We start from the raw sequence: 12,632 nt of genomic DNA, 5'->3' as shown, positions 1-12,632 counted from the left end.
CTTACAACTCCTCTTGATAATGTCTGAAGAAGATGCATGGTACTATAGTTATGTTCATATTTGGATTGAATATCTAGGTTTGAATGTGGTAAATGGGTTATATGATGCACATTATAAAAGAATTTAAGTTTCTTTTACTAATTGTAGATTCTTTTGACAGTGCTTGGAGAAATGTCCTGCCAGTTATGCTAGGAACTTGTACCTCTTATATGCCAAAATGGAGGAAGAATATGGATTGGCAAGACATGCAATGCAGGTGTACAGCCGTGCAACCAAAGCTGTGCCACCTGAAGAGAAGTTGTCTATATACAACATATATCTTCAGCATGCTCAACAGATTTATGGTGTTACAAGAACAAGAGAGATATACCAGGTAAGAGATATTCTTACTAGCTTCTTTGGGAATGAATGTCAGTTTTACCCTCTTCACTGTTCAGTGCAGGTAAGATAGTTTTTCATGAGTTTTTTCAGGGAGAATAAGCTGTTCTTGGAATTAGGTTGATAGTGTAAGAAAACAAGAGAACAAATGGGAGTATCAGTGAAGGGGCACATGGAGAAGTGGCAAAAGGCAGTAATGAGGTGAAGAGATGGGATGAGTAACTTAAAGAGCCAGGATCAAATGAAGAAAGGCTGCATCTTCTCACACTTGTTCTTTAACTGTCACGTGTAATGCACCGAAACCACAGCTCCCTGTCTACAGCCAGACCTCACAGACCTTACAATGGTTTACCTCAGTTGCTTCACATGCCCTGGTTCTATCCAATGATGGCATGTTGAACCTTGTATACCACCATATCATTCCATTTCACTTTATTCTGTGCACACCATTTCACCCTCCTGCAAGTTCAGGCTCCAATCGCTCAAAATTTTTTTCACCCCATCCTCCCCTCTCCCATTTGATTCCCCATTCTTCTTGTTCCCTCCACTTCTGAAATGTATATCCCCATTGTCAACCTTTCCTCATTCATTCTCTCCATATGCCCAAACCATTTCAGCACACTCTCTCCAGCTCTCTCAGATGCAAACTTTTTAATAACACACCTTTCTCTTAACCTTTCTTTACTTAATCAAACCTCCTCACACAATAGATTGTCCTTGGATATTTCATTTCCAACACAGCCTCCCTCCTCCACACAGTCTTTCAGTCACCATTCTCCCATACAACCTGCCAGGTACACTCAACAAACTTGTACCTTTGTGCAGAACTCTTCCACAGAAACTGGTCTTGGTGTAGTTCTAAGAAAGAATTCACTTCATAATGTTTCAATATAGTATTTTTTTTCCAGAACATGAACATATGTTTTTTTGGTTGACACCACATTATATGCATCATTGGAACACCAGAGAAGCTATGAGCCATATCTGATTTGCATACGGAACTATTTCGAAAATGTGATGTCTTGCATTTAGAAGCTACCTCATGCAAAAGCTGAATAATTGGGGAACAATACTGGCATAAAGTTTTTATTTCTTTGTTAAAAATTGTTTTTAATCTCTTCTTTCTCCTTAGGAAGCCATTGATGACCTTCCTGATGAAGGTGCTCGTGTGATGTGCTTACGTTTTGCAGAGATGGAAAGGAAATTGGGTGAAATTGACCGTGCTCGGGAAATATATGCCTATTGTAGTCAGATCTGTGATCCTCGTATTACTCAAGAATTCTGGGCCAAGTGGACAGATTTTGAAGTGGCTCATGGCAATGAGGATACCATGAAGGAACTTCTTCGTATTAAGCGGTCAATGCAAGCCAAATATAACACTCAGGTTTGAATCTCATCATATTTGTATTTAAGAAGAGGGTTATCATATTTATAGTTGTTGTGATTAGGATGTGACTGTATTTTCGTATTCTTTTGCTTTTTATATGCAAAAGGAAATAAGCTTTGCAATGAGCAGTGAGTTTCTGCATCCTTACAGAGTTGGGGGAGGGTAGTGCTGGGAATGAATTACGGTGAACAAGTATGAATGTTTACAAGTGTATGTATTTGTATGTATACATATGTGTATGTTGGAAAGGACCACAATTTTTCAAGTGATCAAGTATATGGACTCAGGAATATGTGTATGTGTATATGTATGTTTATTTTATTTATTTGAGAGAGATGAGAGAGCTTGGGAAGTGAGTCAGTTGTTGTTCGCTGATGATACAGCGCTGGTGGCTGATTCATGTGAGAAACTGCAGAAGCTGGTGACTGAGTTTGGTAAAGTGTGTGGAAGAAGAAAGTTAAGAGTAAATGTGAATAAGAGCAAGGTTATTAGGTACAGTAGGGTTGAGGGTCAAGTCAATTGGGAGGTGAGTTTGAATGGAGAAAAACTGGAGGAAGTGAAGTGTTTTAGATATCTGGGAGTGGATCTGGCAGCGGATGGAACCATGGAAGCGGAAGTGGATCATAGGGTGGGGGAGGGGGCGAAAATTCTGGGGGCCTTGAAGAATGTGTGGAAGTCGAGAACATTATCTCGGAAAGCAAAAATGGGTATGTTTGAAGGAATAGTGGTTCCAACAATGTTGTATGGTTGCGAGGCGTGGGCTATGGATAGAGTTGTGCGCAGGAGGATGGATGTGCTGGAAATTGAGATGTGTGGTGTGAGGTGGTTTGATCGAGTGAGTAACGTAAGGGTAAGAGAGATGTGTGGAAATAAAAAGAGCGTGGTTGAGAGAGCAGAAGAGGGTGTTTTGAAGTGGTTTGGGCACATGGAGAGGATGAGTGAGGAAAGATTGACCAAGAGGATATATGTGTCGGAGGTGGAGGGAACAAGGAGAAGAGGGAGACCAAATTGGAGGTGGAAAGATGGAGTGAAAAAGATTTTGTGTGATCGGGGCCTGAACATGCAGGAGGGTGAACGGAGGGCAAGGAATAGAGTGAATTGGATCGATGTGGTCTACCGGGGTTGACGTGCTGTCAGTGGATTGAATCAAGGCATGTGAAGCGTCTGGGGTAAACCATGGAAAGCTGTGCAGGTATGTATATTTGTGTGTGTGGACGTATGTATATACATGTGTATGGGGGTGGGTTGGGCCATTTCTTTCGTCTGTTTCCTTGCGCTACCTCGCAAACGCGGGAGACAGCGACAAAGTATGATAAAAATATAAAAAAAAATAATTTTATTTATTTATTATACCTTGTCACTGTCTCCCACGTTAGTGAGGTAGCACAAGGAAACAGACAAAAGAATGGCCCAGCCCACCCACATACACATGTATATAACATACTCATCCACACATGCACATGTACATACCTTTACATTTCAGTGTATACATATATATACATGCACAGACATATACATATATACACATGTACATAATTCATACTTGCTGCCTTTATTCATTCCCGTCGCAACCCCGCCTAACATGAAATGACACCCCCTCCCTGCATGCGTGCGAGGTAGTGTGTATTCATACTTGCTGCCTTTATCCATTTCCGTCGCTACCCCACAGGAAATAGGCCCTTCCCCCTACAGTGAGGTAGCGCCAGGAAAAGCCAAAAAAGGCCTCATTCGCTCACACTCAATCTCTAGCTGTCATATGTAATGCCCTGAAACCACAGCTCCCTTTCCACATCCAGGCCCCACAGACCTTTCCAGGGTTTACCCCAGATGCTTCACATGCCCTGGTTCAGTCCATTGACAGCAAGTCAATTGGATAGCCTTGATTAGAGCCTCAGCTACTCGTGCTGTCTCAGCTATCATAGAAAAAATAGCCTCAGAGCATTGACTAGCACCATAGTCGAATAAGAAAAAGAATCCCATAGCATCCTCTTATAAAAATTCCTTTGTTTCATGCTAAATTATGCCCCACCTACCTGGTCATCCACCAACTCAAAAGCAATTGAGCAAAGCTGCAAACCACACAAATTAGAGCACTCAAAAAATTCATTTGCTGCCTAAGCAATCATAGATGCATAACAACTAGAGTAAGACATACATCCTCCCAATACAATCCCTTGACATGCTTGGCACTCAAGTTCTTTCCAACATCACTAGACCTATCCTACCCAAACCACCCTATGATTTACCATCAAACCCCAAGTCAAAATAAAAAGCTTACCAATGCTTCACAATTTAGCTTCCTCTATTCAGGTCAGATCATTGAGAGATGAAAAACCAATAGTCTTTGGGAGCTATATCCTACTGAGCAATTTTTCAGCCTTTAGTTTCCTTTCCTACCCTCCCCTCTCTTTTATAGATCCTCTTTCATAACTGATGGTGACCACCACCAGGTTGATATCTATGTTCAGAAAATTATGAGGCAGGTAAATGCTAAACTGACAGCCAGTGAGACTACTGATTATTCAGAGGGCTGGTCTAGGCTAAGTCACCACACCAATGGTAGCAGGTGCTCAGTACGTGGTGAGAAGCATTTACCTTACCAGAAGGCAGGGGATTGGAGGTTTCTAACCCTTGGGCATCTAAGAGATTTTCTCAGAGCTTGTGAGACATTGCCCCAAAGAGAAACGTTTTTTTTGTTCGTCTAAACATACATATCATGAAATTATCTTATATTTTATCTTTCAGGTGAATATGATGTCAGCACAAATGTTAGCATCTGCGGACACAGTTGCTGGTACTGTCTCAGATCTTGCTCCAGGAGCCAAGGATGGAATGCGCATGTTAGAGGCCCGTGCTGTTGCTATGAACCAGTTAGAGGAACAGAATCCACCTATGACACATGCTCCTCCTGCAGGTACTGTATGTTACTGTCTACAGTATTCTTATATTTATCAGCAAAAATACAAAACTCTAATACCTAATTGCCTTGCCCACTGTTGTGAAGTAGCACTGGGCCCTGCTCATTGATGGTGTTACGTTTGTTGTGATCTGTCGCTTTAGCAGTCCTTCATTATATCTGCAGTTGAAACTTGTATTATAAGGTAGATTACTTCCCTGGTAGGTAGTAGTTGGAAGGCAGCTAACAATCAGGGAAGTATATTACCAGCACTACCCACCTGGGTATCTGGAAGGTTAGTGATGGCTGCATGGTGAGCTATCACTGAAGTGGTTGTCAGGTTGCACTCCCCTGACTCAGGTAGCAATCTTTTTTTCTACTTCACCCACACAAGGACTACTGGAATTATGTCTACAAACATACAATCTCTCCATGTCATACATAACACTCAACAGCACTTAACTCACACTGCTCATTCTTCATAACTCTAGATTTTCCTGTGGTGAGTGCTATGTGCAAGGCCTGCCTAACTCACACAGCTCATTCTTCATAACTCTAGATTTCCTGTGGTGAGTGCTATGCGCAAGGCCTGCCATTTGGCAAACGTAGGAGCGTTAGATAGAAGTAGTAGGGAGGAACGTAAAGGCTGGAGCTTTAGGTAGAATTGGTAGAAAGGAATATTTGGCAGGAGTATTAGGTAGAATTAGACAGTAGGAACATTTGGTTGTAGCCTCTGCAAATACTGCATTTGCAAGACCCTCTGTCAGTGGCATGTTAAGGATGAGGCACTAAAGGCTAAGAAGTGGCAGTAGAGTTCACTAGTTTTGGAGACTGTTGCTGTGGCCACCCCCTTAAGGAAGTTCCAAGTGGGGAAAGGTATCAGAGACTATACCCAAACCAGCTCAGCATTGCATCAGTATATCTTACTGTATCATAACTAACAGAATTGTACTAAAAAGTTTTTGTGGAGGGATTAAGGTACTGCTGGAGTGGCATGAGGGTTACTGGGAGTTAGAGGGATGTGGACAAGGCTTGCCTACATCATCCCTCAAATTATCTGAATCAGTAAGTGTTGCCATCTCACATCTCACAGGTGATGAAGATGAAATGTGATGGATACTTAACAAAAAATGTGGTGGTAAGGGTTTGAGTTACTGCTGGAGTGGGTTAGGTGGAATGAGGGTTATTGGGAGGTAGATATAGCTGAACTAGGCTTATGTACATCACCCTAATCTCTTTTGGCAGAGGTTGCCATATCACAGTTAATGTAGACAAAATTCAATGATTTTTTTCATACTTGATTGTCATTTCCTGCTTTAGTGAAGTAGTGCCAGGAACAGAAGACAAAAAGGCTTCATCCAATCATATCCATTCTTTAGCTGTTACATGTAATGCACTAAAAGCTAGCTCCCTATCCACAACCAGGCCCCAAAGACCTTTCCATGGTTTACCACCGACATTTCACATGCCCTAGTTCAATCTATTGCAGTACGTTGACTCTAGTATACCACATCATTCCAGTTCACTCTATCCAGTGTATGCCTTTCACCCTTCTGCATGTTCATGCCTCAGTCACTCAGAACCTTTTTCACTCCATCCCTCCTATGTCACTTGGTCTCCCCATTCTCCTTGTTCCCTCCACTTCTGACACATATATCTCTTTGTTAACCTTTCCTCACTCACTTTCTTTACATGTCCAGACTGTTTCAGCACACCCTCTTTAGCTTGTCCAGACTGTTTCAGCACACCCACATCAGTTCTCTCAACCACACTCATTTTATTCCCATACATCTCTCTTACCTTTTCATTACTTACTTGATCAAACCACCTCACACCACATTTTCCTCAAAAATTTCATTTCCAACATATCCACCCTCCTCCGTTAGCCTTACCTGGGGCCCATACCATGCATCCATATAATATTGTTGGGACTACTATTCCTTCAAACATACCCATTTTTGCCCTCACTTATAATGTTCTCTCTACCACACATTCTTCAGCACTCCCAGAACCTTTACCTCTTCTTCCACTCTATGACTCATTTTCACTTCCATAGTTCCATTCACTGCCATGTCCATTTCCAGGTATCTAAACTACTTCACTTCCATCATTTAATCTCTTACCCCCAACTAACCTATCCCTCAACCCTGCTGAACCTAATAACCTTGCTTTTATGAACGATGTAAACTGTGCTGGCAAATATAACAGTCTCATTCAAATATATGGACAAAGACGTGTTCATGAAATTATTTGTTACATGTATCAGCCCAAAATGGGGCCATGCCTCATAAGTTTTGTCACTTACCCTACAGAAGCACAGATCTGATTAAGAGGGAGAAGTATAGAGCAACTAAGCTGAATTAAGAGAGTTGAACTATAATTAGTGGCTAAGGGCTACAAAGCTGTCCACCATGGAGGATAGAAGAGAGGTGCGGGATCTGTTAGCAACCCTGTAGTTTTGAAATCAGCTGGATGATATTTATAATGAACATTTCTTTGAGATACAACACCAGCGTAACCAGGTGTTATATCAAAAAGCTGGGCATAAAGCTGAATAGAAAAGATGTTAAATAGTTTTGGTATATTGTTATGTGGTTGATGGTTGGAATAAAGTAACCAGAGACAGTACAGTGAATGCTGGCAGTTTACAAAGGTTTACAAGGTTACTTAATGACAAGAAAGTTCAGGAGATAGGACCCCACAAATTTAGAACTTTTTCCCTGTACTGCACAAATATGTAACTAAAAATAAGGGAAAAAAATAGGTCTGTAGAGCTCAGCTCTCGATAGGAAATTCTAGTTTTGATGCATTATGCATGACAGCTAGGGAGTAGCTGTGAGCAATGAGGCTGTTTTTAGTCTGTTCCTAGCTCCACCTCTCGAACTAGATACATGTTTAAGATCAGTTGGTTGGCATATATGGGGAGGATATTGAAGATTTTATTTCTTTGGAAATATTGTAGCCCTTTCCCTGTCATATGTTTCCAGTCTTCCATTACCCAAGTGGATTACATGAGAAATTTAGATGCCGTTGTTACATTGTTTCTTCAATAAGCAAGAGTCCACGATATGCCTCCCCCTCCGTTTTAAGGAATCTCACTAAAATCACCTAGTCACTTATTTCTCCATATTTCTCATGATATTTTTGTCTCCTAACCAATTGATGTTTATCATGAATTTCCCTTTTAATTAGTTAGGTCATCCAGCAAGAGTATGTATTTTCCACAGAGTTATTTTTGTACACATGACCATCTGGTGGATGGCCATGCATTTATAATGGTTGATTGTAGGGATACAGAGAGAATCTTTTCCCATCCTTTATTAGTGATGAAAGAAACCCATATAGGCTACTAGTGAATGGTATGATAATTCAGCTGTATACATAAACATAGAAATGAAAAAGTAGAACATCATTTAATATCAGCTGCTGTTTGAGGGTTAAAAGACAACAATATATGTGACAGTTTGTATTTGCAGTTGGTTTATTGATTTCGCTCCATTCTGTACCGTCAGAATAAAAGTTCACCTCATGACATCTTGCAATACTGTGATATTAGTGACATCATTGGTAAAAAAGGAGTTTGATTGTGTATATGTGTTTCTTTTGTCAATTTATAGTTTACTTGGGCTAGGGTAAATGTTTCACATAGATTAAGTAATCTTGATTAGCTGCTATGTTTTCTTTGATGATCCATTATTTACAGGTTTAAGGGACAGTATGGGATTGCAGGGTTAACAGGGATATCACAAAGAAGAATGGTGAAGAGATGTATAAAGTTCAAGGTTTCTGATGATGCCTCTGCAGGAGTAACATATCTGTCTAGCAGAGAATGTCGTAGTTAGGCAGGCAGTAATGTTAATCCAATTATTATTGTTGGATTATGTAGATGTAGATGTATCATCTCTGAATATATTTTGGCTATACCAGTAGCACATTACCCAGTTTTATCTCAACTTGATAATTTTCTGGTATTACAGGTGGATCCAAAATATTATTTGTACGAGGCTCAACCACTAAACAGGATGAGGAAGTTGCCGATACAGCTCGTACTGCAAACCCAGATGAAATTGACTTGGACGATGATGATGACGAGGAAGAGGATGAGGAAGAGGATGGTGAGTTATATGTATTTTGTGAGTTATTTATCAGGGTTTTATTTTTAAAGATTCATCGTGCAATTTATGCATCTGTTTCTCCCTCAGCATTCATGAGCTTACAACATATATAGGAATACGTGATCTCCTCTAATTGTTTTAGTTACTGCAGACATACAAATCTGCAGTTCTTTAGTTGTACTTGACCTTTCTGTCTTTCTTGTCGCAGATGTATATCTTTATTACTTTTTCATTCAGCTCACTGACAACTCTTTCATCCACTTGTATTTCTTTTATATTTGATTTGTCTTTTTTTTTTACATAGTCCATATAATTTGCATAGATTTTGATATGTATGTAACTTTGGATTCACATGTATTCAGGTGAACCATATTTATAGACTGTCAAAAAAGGTATATCTGGTCTCCATTTTTATGTGTGTAATTAGTTATGTTAATAAACTGTACATTATAGTTGTATCGCTGGGAGAGATAGTATATTTGGAGTCCACATATTTTGAGTTAATTATAACATATTTCCAAATGAGATTCATCTCAGCTTTCCATGTCCAACCCACAATTGACTGTAAAAAACAAATCATAGACTTGTTGACCACTTAGGAGCAGGCTGCATCACACAGTCAATCACTGCCTTCCAGCCACTTGATAATGGCTTACTTTTTTTCTAAGGGGAAGCACCACATTTTGCTCAGCATGTCCATTAAAGAACTGGATAGGCATTTGGGTCCCATGGTGAAAAAAATGATGGGCAAAGTGTACTTACAAGCACAACAGATAGGTCAGTGGTGACACCATGTGGTAGAACGACGCTGGATTCCCGTCTTTCCATTAGCTGAGGGGCCACACATAAGAGTGTGTGTGGCTTTAGATTTATATTGAACACGTGAAGATGTTTCAAGTGATTACAAAATGATGTTGTTGCCCTTGATCCTGAGTCAAAAGAATGTAGCAACCAACTGCTAGCTACTCCAAGCTCCCCCTACAGTGTAACAGGCAAACAAGTGCCAAGTCTGAAGCTTTTATTGTGGTTCAGATTGGAAAAAGAAAAATCCATTTTAACCAAAGAAATGTACTGAAAATTTATTTTTCATACTTTTTTTACTTTCCCACAATGGTAGGAAGTGCTAGAAAAGATGAAGAAAGGCTGCATTCACTCACATCCATTCTTTCATTGTCATGTGAAATGCACCAAAACCACAGCCCCTATTCACAACCAAGCCCCAAAGACCTTTCCATGTTTTTTTTTATGGTATCCCCAGGCTGCTTCACATGCTCTGGCTCAGTCACTGACAACACATTGACCCTTGTATACCACATCATTCCAGTTCAGTGTGTCCCATGCATGCCTTTCACTCTCCAGCTTTTTCTGGCTCTGACCCCTCAAAATCTTTTTCACACCATCCTTACATCTCCAATTTGGTCTTCCCTTCTCCTTCTCCCCTCCACTTTTGAAACATACATCCTCTTTGTCAAAATCTCCTCACTCATTCTCTCCAAATCTCCAACCATTTCAGCACACCTTCATCAGCTCTTTTAACCACACTTTTCATTACCACAACTCTCTCCTAGCCTTGTGTTCCTAACTTGATCAGACTGCCCCACACCACATATTGACTTCAGACATTTCATTTCGAGCACATCTACCTTCATTTGTAATACTTCTCTATAGCCCATACCTCACATCCATGCAACATTGTTGGGATGACTGTACCTTCAAATATACTCATTTTCACCCTCTCATATAACAACTGTCTTTCCACATTCTTCAGTGCACCAGAACCTTTGCTATCCCCCACGCTATGACTCACTTCTGCTTCTGTGCTTCCATTCAATGTCTTATTCACTTCCAAGCATCTAAAACACTTCACTTCCTTCAGATCTCCAGATTTTTCCATTCAAACTCACACCCCAGCTAATCTGATCCTCCACCCTGATAAACTAAACCTTGCTTTTATTCACATTTTCTCTCAATTTCCTCCTTTCACACACTATTCCAAACCCAGTTATTAACTTCTGCAGTATGTCACTAGAATCTGCCACTACTGCTGTGTCATCAGCAAACAAATGACACTTCCCAGGCTCCCCTACCCTGTAAAGCCTGCATAGTTGTCCCTCTCCAGAAGACTTTTATTCCATTTATCTCCATCACCACCCCATCCATTAACAAATTAAATAGCCATGGTGACATCACACACCTCTGCTGCAGACCATCCTTCACCTGGAACTACTCACTCTCCTCTCTTCCTACTCATGCACATGTCTTACATCCTTGATAAAAACTTCTCTGCTTCTACCACAAGGAAGATGCCAAGCACTTACAACTCAGTTGCCCTGTGTTGTCCATACAAAGATGCACACACTTCATTACGATCTATGACCTATGGCCTCTGGCACTGGATGTGGCCAGCCTCTTAGAGTGAACAGAAAAATCACAGAGTATATTACATAGAACTACAAACAAAATGAGAGATAACATGGGGAAAGAGTTTAGACAAGTTATTCTGTTGTTTTAGCAAGTGAACAACAGTGTGCAATACTCAAGAGATACTTTGAAACTTTGAACAATCTAGGAAATTGTGAGGAGTTGTTTATATCTCAAGGTGACAAAGATAGGTAGTTGTGATGAATAAAATGATGGATCTGCTATGTGATATATTGATGTACAAGAAAGCAGCAGGAAATGCAGAGAATGAAGTGAAGAAATCCAAATTGAGGTAAGAAAAGTTATAAAAAAGTCAGAAAGAGGTAGAAAGTTAATATTTTAACTAATGGAGACACCTCACCCACCAAGAATGAGAAGTCCTCCAATAATTTACAAACCCTGCATTCCAACAAGGTCTGTAATCCCTGGGATAGATAGCACACCACATAGGCAGGTCAAATGGTCAGTCAAGCCCCTTTCAGCCATGCTTGGATCAATAAGAAACACACTTCTGTAACACTCAACTAATTTGATTAAAAAGTTAAGGGACATGAATTTTAGTGGGAAGAAGCTTGTAAACTTTAAATGTTAAGAGTTATTAAAAAGCAGTCAAAAGAGCAGTAAGAAATATTGAGGACAGAGATCTACCTGTAACAGAGGAAGACTACCATGGGCTTCAGGAACCTTTTATAAAGGTCCTGGGTTGAACCAGGATTCACAGAAATTTGTTCTGGGGCAATTGTAAACAAAATAATTATTAATGGGTGTTACTGGACTCCACCTGCATGAGGATACAGCACAAGTGAAAAGTCACCCTTGGCAAAGCTCTGTCATTGAGAGTAAAGTCTCATTAAAAACTTCTTACTCCAAAGGCTACATTTCCCTGTCACTGAAGGAGCAGAATCTTGGGCAGTAGAAATCTTTAGAAAAGTCTTGGTAACACCAGGACTCATAGAAAATGGTCATGAGGTAATTATAAGAAAAAACACATAATTATACTGATTTTTTTTTTTTTTCAAACTATTCGTCATTTCCCGCGTTAGCGAGGTAGCGTTAAGAACAGAGAACTGGGTCACTGAGGGAATATCCTCACCTGGCCCCCTTCTCTGTTCCTTCTTTTGGAAAATTAAAAAAAATTGAGAGGGGAGGATTTCCAGCCCCCCGCTCCCTCCCCTTTTAGTCGCCTTCTACGACACGCAGGGAATACGTGGGAAGTATTCTTTCTCCCCTATCCCCAGGGATAATCTGATATAGATTTATTTATTATTTATTTATTATACTTTGTCGGTGTCTCCCGTGTTAGCAAATAGCGCAGGGAAACAGACAAAAGAATGGCCCAACCCACCCACATATGCATGTATATACATGCATGTCCACACACGCACATATACATACCTATACATTTCAACGTATAGATATATATATACATACACAG

General features: G+C 40.2%; 1 protein-coding gene across 2 annotated transcripts in view; it reads left to right on the top strand.

Annotated features, from left to right (window-relative positions):
• Positions 1–12,632, top strand: part of fand (Pre-mRNA-splicing factor SYF1 fand) — a 54,538-nt gene that overhangs the window by 40,018 nt on the left and 1,888 nt on the right. For both annotated transcript variants that reach the window (XM_071668058.1, XM_071668059.1), the window contains exons 12-15: positions 161–373; positions 1,511–1,762; positions 4,511–4,679; positions 8,639–8,776. In XM_071668058.1, the coding sequence (XP_071524159.1) occupies positions 161–373; positions 1,511–1,762; positions 4,511–4,679; positions 8,639–8,776 (772 nt within the window). The remainder of the gene's footprint in view (positions 1–160; positions 374–1,510; positions 1,763–4,510; positions 4,680–8,638; positions 8,777–12,632) is intronic.

This window comes from Panulirus ornatus, chromosome 12, assembly GCF_036320965.1.
Source record: "Panulirus ornatus isolate Po-2019 chromosome 12, ASM3632096v1, whole genome shotgun sequence".
NCBI lineage: Eukaryota > Metazoa > Arthropoda > Malacostraca > Decapoda > Palinuridae > Panulirus > Panulirus ornatus.
Note: the sequence above shows the minus strand (reverse complement) of the source record. Positions and strands in the feature narration are given on the sequence as shown.